General features: G+C 33.0%; 2 protein-coding genes across 5 annotated transcripts in view; one reads left to right on the forward strand and one right to left on the reverse strand.

The window, feature by feature from the left end:
- Positions 1-2,443: 2,443 nt before the first annotated feature.
- LOC125073748 lies at positions 2,444-3,836 on the forward strand. The gene is made up of 2 exons (XM_047684765.1): positions 2,444-2,724; positions 3,200-3,836. The coding sequence occupies exons 1-2, from the start codon at positions 2,541-2,543 to the stop codon at positions 3,679-3,681; spliced, it is 666 nt and encodes a 221-aa protein (XP_047540721.1). The 5' UTR covers positions 2,444-2,540; the 3' UTR covers positions 3,682-3,836.
- Positions 3,837-5,123: 1,287 nt separating this feature from the next.
- The window catches only part of LOC125073680, a 29,931-nt gene continuing 24,482 nt past the window's right edge, over positions 5,124-10,572 (reverse strand). Inside the window, exons 13-17 of one of the 4 annotated variants that reach the window (XM_047684629.1) lie at positions 10,199-10,366; positions 9,054-9,164; positions 8,500-8,623; positions 8,018-8,268; positions 5,124-7,899 (exon numbers count right to left, since the gene is read on the reverse strand). In XM_047684629.1, coding sequence (XP_047540585.1) covers positions 6,904-7,899; positions 8,018-8,268; positions 8,500-8,623; positions 9,054-9,164; positions 10,199-10,366 — 1,650 coding nt within the window. In that variant the 3' untranslated portion in view covers positions 5,124-6,903. Of the gene's footprint in view, positions 7,900-8,017; positions 8,269-8,499; positions 8,642-9,053; positions 9,165-10,198; positions 10,367-10,572 lie in introns of all 4 variants that reach the window. The other 3 variants (XM_047684628.1, XM_047684631.1, XM_047684630.1) reach the window with 3 other exon arrangements.

Here is a 10,572-nt window from a genome sequence, read left to right on the forward strand (position 1 = left end):
TTGTGTATGTATATAAATTTGTTGCTTTTTTTTGTTTTTATTTTCTTTTAATATATAGTTCTTTTTTTGTTTTTTGTTATCTTATTGTCATTAGTTAATGTTTAATTATTATCTTTTTTGCTTTTTTTATTATTTTTTGAATTTTGTGTTTGTAATGTGTGTTTGTCCTGAATAAATGTTTTCTTATTCTTATTCTTATTCTTAGCGGGTGCATCGATTTCCATGACTTTATTTTTGTGGATGTATTCGATTAATTCCTATTTCACCCGGCTGAAGTCGAATTAGTCAACTAGTATGATCGAAATATTCGCCAACCTATTTGTTAACCAGTATTTTGTACGTCGTCGTACAACGTGCATTTATTTAAATATACTGTAATATTTCTACACGTAATAGTCTCAAGTCCAAAGTATAGAAAGCTATATTTATGTAGAGTTATTGTGATGAGTATTAATACGTTGTAATCATTAAACTAAATTACAGTTATCGATTTTACCAAAATTCTTAAACATGAAAATGATAACTGCTATGTTATAAATATAAGAAAGGCATATACAGCTGTCTTTATTTAAAATATAAATTTTAGATATTTAAAAATCTATAAAATATGAGTAGCTTTTTGGATCGGTAATACTTTGGGCAGTGTTCACTTCTAAAGCGTACGGACACACAATTTTCTCTCTGATTACGTTGGTCTTTAGCGATATCTTAAAAAGATTATAAACATACATTATATTTATTTGGTGGTTGGCAAGCCCGGGTTGGCAAGCCCGGGTTGGCAAGCCCGTCTGGATAGGTACCATCCACTTTTTTATATTTTTTACACCATATTTTTTACAGTACCAACGTTTATGGGTTGTGGTGACCACTTACCATCAGTTTACCTGTTGACCATTCCGCGTACATAAGACAATATAAAAATTATAAAAAAAAAAACATTAATAAAATAATATTTTTATGGTCGATCTAACTCTATTGACTAAATTAATACAAAAACGATATCAATCAATGTTGTACTTTTTGTACATTTGAAAATCATGAAGTCATTACTAATCAATTAGACGGAAAGAGGTCCACGAATCTCAAAAGATTCTAAGATCAGGTAGGTCCCGTGATACCTTATAACCGGAAACTTCATGAACACAACCAGATAACTATGTTTTATAACCCTTGTACACTTACGTTACTTGACTTACTTTTAGCGCAAAAACGTAGCGATGTAGAACTGAGACTGTACTAAACTGATTTGATCTATATTTTAAACGTTATCAATCCATTTTTTAAAGTATATGTGGACGGGTATATATGCCACCTTATGGTAAGTATTCACTACTGTCCTTAGACTTTTGGGGCCATAACCATTCCTTACATCGCTGGTGCGCCACCAACCTTGGGAATTGAGATGATACGTCCCCTGTATCTGTAGTAACACTGGCTCACCAACCGGAACACAATAATACAAACTATTGCTGCTTGGCGGTAGACTATATGATGAGTGCGCGGTACCAATCCATTCGGGATTTGTACGAAGCCCTATATAGTTATAGTCAATATAAATTTAAAATAACTATAAACCAAACCTAACCTAACCATTAGGCAACAGGCAGCCTTATTATATAAATATTACAAACTAACATTATATCATTTTCGAAATGAAGTGATATTAGTTCACAAGATGAAACCGTAGAAATTTGAATGGACGTTATACATACTTCTAAAGCCAAACGCCTTTTGTTTTACCAAATCGTTTTGGTATCGATTTTAAAATTTACACAATAATTATATATATAAATATATTGTAACAAATTAATATCAGCACCAAATATGCTTCAGTTACTGAATTGGATGATCCGTAATCGTACGGCAGGTCTATTAGTTTGACGTAACGTCATGCACAGGACTCGTATTACAAAATATTTTCTAAATTCTTCACGGAGCCTTTATTAAATTAAAACACTAGTCTTGGAAAAATGCTTTTTTATTGTAATTGCGTAATAATAATTAAGAAAAATTATGAGAAAAAAAAAAACAAATACATTCTACTTATATTTTAAAAAATAAAGTTATATTTCTTGATTTTTGCATCTCAATGATAATAATGATAAATTTGATGAAAAGTTAATTCATTAAATGTTGTCCCGCGTTAATTAGAAAAGGGCTCAGTTTTATATTTCTTTCAAACTTTTGATTTTAATTTATATTTAAAATATAAGGAAATACAGCCGTCACGATTATCAAAATGAATAACCAATCAAGAGAACCCTCAATGTCAACTTATCTACGAGAAAATAAAGATCAAATTAAAATGGTCATCGAATAAACTATTGACGGGCCGAGGGACGCGAAGCAATGTCGGTGACCTCGCTCGCTTTTACCTCTCCCTTTTTATCTTTTAATGTTAGAAAGAGATACAAAGACACGACACGATCCGACATTTTGACGCCGCGCAGTGACGTGTTAGACAAAAGAGTGTAGAGTGTATTATTTGTTATTTTTGTGATATAACGTAACAAAATTAAACAAACACGTATTATTTAATTATGAGGCAATTTAAATACGATGTTGTGCAATTAATTCACGCTGTGAGAGAACGGCCGTGTCTTTGGGATAAGACTTTGGAAGTATATAAAGATCGCGCAGAGAGACGAGCGGCATGGGAGAATGTATTCGTTCTCCTTGACGAAAGATACGAAGAAATGACGGCTGAAGAAAAGCGCGTGACGGGTAGGTTTTCCATATAAAACTTTATAATTTTTTGAAGGTTAGAAAGACATAAAAATTAAAATATTTACAACACACAAACACAGTAAGACATCCAGTTATTCAGGTATAAAATGTAATGAATGAAAACATGTATAAATATGTATTCAAAAGAAATTATTATATGTGTGGCTTTTCTAATTTATATATCAATATATTATAAAAATTATTGAAATAAAATATGTTTCTAATTATTTTAATAAAAACATTATATAAAATATAATATATAAATATAAATAGGATGAGTTTGGATCAAGTAGTACATTTTTATTAATTTTTAGCTCCAGAAATACAAGCTAATGAAACGGCTTCTATTGACTTGAGAATAATTAAAAAAAAGTGATCGAATTAGCCAGAAATTTTATCGGTAGGTACTTACGAGATAAGCTCGTCCAACGAACTATACTTTAAAATGAGAACCTTTGTCAATTATTTTCAGGTGAACTGATACTAAACAAATGGACAAACATCCGCGACACCTTTGTGAAGACTCTCAAAACGAAAATGGGAAGACCTAGAAGAAAATATCTTCTATATGATCATCTGAAATTCCTGATTAAAGTGACATCAACTGACGAAGACTTTAGCGTCGGTTATAATACTGAAGACAGTTCAACGTATATGAAAGTCGAAATTGAGAGTCCCAAAGAAACTACAAGTTATAGAAAAAGATCGAAAAAGTCCGACTATATTGAAGAAGAACCTAAGAAAATTAAAGACATTGAAAAAACGGAAGTCGACTATGTAGAAGTCGATGAATGCAATGATCCTAGAATCATGAATGAGGATGAAGCTTTCTTTGCCTCTCTTCTACCTTCTGTTGTCAAATATTCCGAGGATGAAAGATTAGAGTTCAGGATAGAGGTGTTAGCCGTTATGAAGAGGATAAAAGAAAAAAGGAAGTGGTCTAGCGATGTTTAAAATTAATTTATATGAAATTACATAACGCTTTGTGGAAGTAGCTCAACTTGGGCTATTGGTTTAAATGTCGTAACAAAGAACTTTAAGTCGCGAACATTGTATTATGTATTATTCCAAACACAAAAACGTCCGCCTTCGTTAGTTATATAATAAATTAAAATAAATATTTACTATGTATATGTTAAGCTGAATAGTAATTAAATTTATAAATATTACATAAATCTAGTTTTATTAAATTTCTCATCATGTTACTATTTTAAACTACAAATTTGTAGTAGATACTTAGAAACCTTTTTTTGTGTAGAATATACAATTAATTAATTGTATTCTTTCAAGCGAAACTTATTTCTCTGCAATGTTACCATAATGATGAAATGAATATAGTATCGCTTTATTATGCCGACCAAAGAAAGATCATAAATTGTTTTTAACGTGTTTCCGAACTTCTATTCTTTAAGTAAAAGAACACAACTGTACTTTTTTCTTGAGACGAGATGTTACATTGCTTATTTGCTTCTGAACAGTCTGATTTTTTTAATACTTAAGAAAATGCGACAAATCAGAATGATATTCCTTGAAGTGATAGAAATGCACTTCCTCTAAAGTAAGTGACACTGAAACACAAGAAAGTCAGTAATCATTACCAAATTAAAACCATTGATATCCAATAATGCAAAAGCAAGATGTGATTCAGAGAAAATATTACTGTATATAGTACTATGGTTTCAATAAATTTTTATTAATCAATTATTTAGATCACATACCAAAGGCTAAATATATAACAAAATCCGGCGTATAAGTTAATATAATTGAGCATATGCATACTAAGTAGTGCTGGCTTTTTGAATTTTATTTTCATAATGCTCACATACACATAATTTGTGTATTTCCTAATTAATTTGTAAATCTATCTTATATCCTTTGATATATTTTGACTGGGTTTGGTCTAATTAATAAAAATAACTTTAAATTTTATTATGAAAAATAAAGTTATAATTCTTTTTTGTGGTATATTATGTACACATATATTATAAAAAATCTTTCCTAGAAAAGTATGAACAAGAATAAACCAAATATAGCAGTAGGCAAAAGCCTACATAAAGGTAGACCTGCTTGGATATAATTATCACTTACCGGTTGATCTAACAGCAAACGTATTAACGTGTTCTGATTTCAACGACTAGACTAAAGATACTCGCATGGATAAGACACATCTTAGATATTTTGGTTGACGAGGCATTGATGGATTTGTTTCCAATTGCTAGTTTATATGAGCGAAGCATTAGCTCGTTTGCCATCCAAAAATAATTTAAAATATTTAAACCACTTATTTGAGAATCACCACCCCAGGAAATTAAATTAAAAAAAAAAAACAAGCCAAGTGTTTTCAAGTGTTTTTTTCTGAAAGAGTAAGTAAATAAAAGAAATTTTAATAGATAAGTTTTAATGATCATTTTTCTGTAGCCGTTTTAAAAATAATGTTTACATAATCACAAAAACACATTGGTTAAATTAAAAAAAATAATAGTGACAAAACTTCCTAAACATTATCAAGTTTTCATTTACAGCTAATAAATTTATAACGTCTAGTTGAAAATAACAAAACACATTTGCAATACTGTAGTAGTCTGATAGTAATATCGAAGGTAAACCGACCTACAATATCGAACAATAACAACTTACTGGATTATATAAAAAATTCGAATCTTACTTTTAGAAATGGCAGAAAAACTGTCTTTTTAGAGAAAAAAATATATTAAAGGTTCCAAAAAATTTGCGGAAAAAGGCGTCCCGATATGTGGACACTATTCGCCTTTAGTCTGACTTCGAAAGCGTAATCTGTCTTGATGTTGTCCATTCAAAAATATCAAACTCATTTGAAGGTCGGGCTAAAGGCTCATATACACGTACTATGAACTTTACCTAACAACACTATCTTACGACTACTTGAAGTAACATCCTGAACTATGGTTTATACCGAATTCGACTCGATTACGAGCGCATAAAACGTATCTGTTACGTTTCACTATAATAACACCGTTAGAGAACGACCGACGATCACTAAATTCACTAATTATCATCATTTTATTTACAAATTGCTCGTGGTATTTAGTACCACGAAAAAAAATTCTGACATCAAAAACAGGGGTTATTATGTAACTACCCACATCCATTCAAATTTATATACAAGCGGCTAAATACTGAAGTTTAATTGGCTTTAAGCCGAAAATCGGAAAGACCGATACCGCATTCAATCTAAATATACGATATTCTATAACGGTACGATAGTGACTAGATGGTCCCCGGAACAGTAATTGGGGACTAAAATTATTTACACCCTTAAAATGGTTAATATAAATTCACACTAACTTATACAATTCTACTATATTTTCTTTAAATACAGCGATATATTAACGCCCTTTGCGAATGTAAATTCAAGCACGGTTCGACCAGTATTGGCACCGTATGTTATCGAATAACTAAACATCGAAAAATAAACCGCCAAAGTTAAAGCTCACCGTCACACCGACGTTAAATTTGTGCAGTTCCCATGGAAGTTGCCATATTAATTAAATCTACTAATATAGTACAGTATAGAAAATAAAACTATAAAATATCGGCTTCGAATTTAAATAGCGATACGCTAAAAACAAACGTGTCAACATCAGTCTAGCTTTATAAAGAAGGGCTTTTATAGATTTCCGTACACCTAAAACACTAAGAGACAAATTCACATTTGAGTATGGCCTGTATTCACTAAACGGAAACGCTTAACCTATATGGAGGTAACCTATGTAATACAATTATTTTATACAATCAATATATTATCAATACAATATGTATAAGTTATATATTACATGAAATTTAACAAACAAACAGAAATATCTTTAAAAATCATATATATCGATAAAAAAAATATGAAAAATTAAGTCAAAATTAAAAAAAAAAAGTTTGAACTAATCGGTGTCAGTTTTTATACCTAGAAAATTATAACATCTTAAAGGAATCTTCTAAACTTATAATAATTTTAACAAAAAAGTACTCGTAGTATCTGAACGAAAGCTATCTGTTTATTGTTATTTACAAAACAATTTCAACAACTTATCATTATTATACACTTAAGTGAATCCTCGTCAAAGAAATCGCATTCAGTCTGGCGCGGAAACTTTCAAGGACGTGATCCCCGCCTAGCCTAGTAAGTCAATTAATCACTATACGTCTTTAATTGGAAGTAAAGTCCATGGTAGGTTTTCTCTGTCTAGGTTTTTTTGGTCTAGGAGGTGCCGGGGAGCCGTTGCAGCAGTGGCAGCCCCGCTTCACCACTCCCCGCCCCGATGCTCGCCGTCTTACTTCGAGGCTTTCCGACCTCTCTTCTGGAAATCCAGCCCTTGTTTTCCCGGACATGCTCCTTTCCATTTCTCCGTCAATCGCATGGTACATCCGCTTGGCGGGATAAGTACGTAATGGGGGATGAATATCATCCGCAGATGAACCATCCCCACTTGTGCTCCTTTCCAGACCTCGAGTGTCTTTTATTACGGAGTCTAGTCGCACGTGAGTCCCGACACCGCTAGAATCAGTAGAATTAGTCTCGTCGAAGGATGGACTTTTGCAACACTTTTCGCTATCGCTGCTGAAGTCTAAAGGTCGCCTGCCGTCCGAGCGTTCGGATGCGGAGTTCGACTCCCAGAACAATTCAGCGTGTCGCTCGGGGAGAGAATTATCGTCATCACCTGCTATCGATTCGAGAGTTGCATCACGTGAGCTGTCTTCTGCTATCATTTTTGCATCATCACCGGCAATTAGAGGTTCTGGCTCGTCCATTAAATATCTCGTGTCCCTTTTGTCGTCGTCGTAACATACTCGTCTGATCACTTGAGTCGCGTTACCAGTGGAATGCACGATTGCTGAAGCTGTATTAGAGAGATGGAGTTCTCTGGAATCTGTAAGTATACTGTCGAACTTTGTGAGGCGCTCGTCTTTAACCAGCACCGAGGCAAGGTTGAGGTTTCTATGCGTTGCCGTTGGTGATGAATTAATTATTTGATTGATATTCGCGAATTTTACATTATTATGTATCACGTGATCGGGCGTCGCTTGCGATATGACCGTGGTCTGCGGTGCCGTTACCAGTACGGTCGCTGGTGCTCTACCGGCATGGAATATGGTCGATGTTATGTGCCGTCCCTTAAGACCGGTTATTGTAAACGGTTGGACCTGAAAAGGGGAAAATAAGAGCTATATATGAACTCATTACATGAACCATTTATTTATACAATTCAAGGTTCACGCATTCTATTAATCCCAAATCTTAGATATTATCAAAAAAATCTACCTCTCCTTCGTCTGTAGGCTCGCTATGGAAAGTGGTATTTGGATGAGATCTAGCAAATTCTTCCTGATCTAATGTAATTGTGGCTTGCATCCCGTCTTCGCTAACGGTGACAATGCCTTCATCCAGCCCAAGTGTGACGCCGAGATCGTGCTGGTCGTTTGTTCCATCTTGTCGTAGAAGCCGATCGCTGGCTATTTGATCTTCTAAATCCGGTTGAGATATGCCACTTTGATTGAGAATTGTTGGTTGGGCTGTAATTAATTTGAAATATTTTAGTGTATATGCGATATTATTTATTTCTCTACACTTCTTAATATATGTAGCTATTTAAATTGCACTAGCTTACTCACACTTCAAACCGGAACACAGCAATACTAATTCTTAGTAGTTTTGTTTGACAGTAAAAATTGTGATCAGTGGGTGGAACCTTGGATAGGTTACCTACTACCGTGGTAATTAAATTTAAAATAAAATTTGCTTACGCGTGTGTGAGTGTTGTTGAGCTTCGTGCGCAGGCGAACCTGAAAACAACTCTGCTTCCGGAAAGAGTTCAGCTGCAGATGGCGAGTCCACGCCGAGGTCTTCGCACTCTTCGGATAATGATTTCTGTAAAAAGGCTGTACCCTGAAGCCAAAACTTTGGTTTAAATACTACAACTTACAAATAACCATCAGAGTTTTGGATCCTTTATTATTAAATAATAAATTTACAATCAAAAACAAATAAAAACATTAAGTAATTCATAATAATTATGCATCGGCAAACATCGGAAACGATCTTTACAAAGTCGATTGTCAAAAACTATTTGGTCATAAAAAAAAACAATATTTTATAATTTTAATATTGTATTTTTTTTAATGTTCTTCACATAGATCGTTTTCTGGGTTCCTGTTGTTAAAAGCGAAGGATGATTTTAAATTTTGTCAAGAAACTCAGTATGGGTTGATATAGAAATAACAGCTAACGATAAACGTTTTCTTTTAAAATTTTTGCTCTCATCGTCTCGACATTTCGAATGTTATTATCTATTTATTACCTGTAATCGGAGTTCATGTTCCAGAATAGCATATTTATGTCTTAACGCCGCTGCAGAGACATGAGTCAGCCGATGCTGGCGATGTGTTCCACCATCTTTTCTCTGAACCACCTGTTTACAATACTTCTATTATACTCATTCTAAAAAAAAATTTAATAACGCAATAGACGATATAAAACCAGACCACAATAAGCGCTTTTATCTTTTATTTAGAACGTAAAAGAAATATCTAGACTAATAAATTGAGATATATAAGTACCGTGGCAAAAAGCTACAATATTCAGAAGCTCTTCGATGTTTCTTACTGTAATCGGGTAACTTTCAAAACCAATAGAATTATTTAATGTAAAAAATAAACAATTATCGTGTGAGGGGATTTAAATACACTTTTCTGTAACATATTCTAATGAGAAATCATCTTATTGAAACGTGAAATAAAATGAATAACTGTTAACGAAGGAGTCGATGTCATCCATAATGTGAAGATGATGTTCATGCACAATGACTGGTCGCGTTGATTAAGGAATATAACCTGCCACATGCAAAAATAAAGACATTTTAAAATCCAACTTTTTTTTTTTCTACGACGAGAAGATTCGAAAACAAGCGTATACGAGACACGTTTTAGTACATCCTTTTCGAAAAATATAAAGAATAAAATATAGAAATTATAACAGAAACGACTATAAAATCACTGGGATAACATGTATGAGACTTTTACAACAAGGACTTTCTTCGATTCGGTTGCAGGATGCCATATAATTAACTATAGAAGCGACGTTTTTTTTTATATACTATTGAAATTATGATAATCCATGTTTCTCATTGTTATTTATACAATGCTTTAATTATACATAGCAGTTAAATTTGTATTTAGAATAACGTAAGCAAGCTTAAAGCGTTGTCTTTCTAAAGTATAGCTTTAGAAGCTTATTTATTTAAGAATTAACATTAAAAACATAATCTTTATAATTTCAATATTATATATTTTCCGTTAAAATAATTATGAAGCAATGATGTCGCATCTATAATACTTAACGGCAAACTAACACCGAATGAAAAAAAGCAGATAAAAGAATGCGTGCATGTCTACTAAGAGGCTTTCTAGGTCTGAGGGGTCGGCGTCAGTACTACGATATGATCACCTGGTGGTAGGCCTTATCGTCGCTATCTGACGCGTCAATATCATATGCGCAACGGGACGAATCGTCTTGAGAATCTACGATGTACGATTTTTTCGAGTCAACGTCGAACATCTTATCAAATATCCTTTGCGCCTCCATTTCGGGACTGTATCGATCTGGGATCGCGTCCTGAAGTTTCAAAGTGTGTTAACCACGATTTATCAACTCCGGTAAGATTCAGTCGAACCATTACCGTTGTGGATGTTGCACGCGAACCTTTTCTTTTTAAGGAAAATTATTACACGTTAAATTAAAAAACAGTTACAACCTCAGATATGCAACATTTTATTAATTAATAAATCTTTACATAATCAAAATAAATAATGAAAAGTAAA

Source organism: Vanessa atalanta, chromosome 25 (assembly GCF_905147765.1).
Source record: "Vanessa atalanta chromosome 25, ilVanAtal1.2, whole genome shotgun sequence".
Lineage (NCBI taxonomy): Eukaryota > Metazoa > Arthropoda > Insecta > Lepidoptera > Nymphalidae > Vanessa > Vanessa atalanta.

Coding starts and splice junctions, on each gene's coding strand:
- LOC125073748 (XM_047684765.1), top strand. CDS start 2,541: ATGAGGCAATTTAAATACGATGTTGTGCAATTAATTCACGCTGTGAGA. Junction 2,725..3,199: donor TGAAGAAAAGCGCGTGACGG/GTAGGTTTTCCA, acceptor AATTATTTTCAG/GTGAACTGATACTAAACAAA.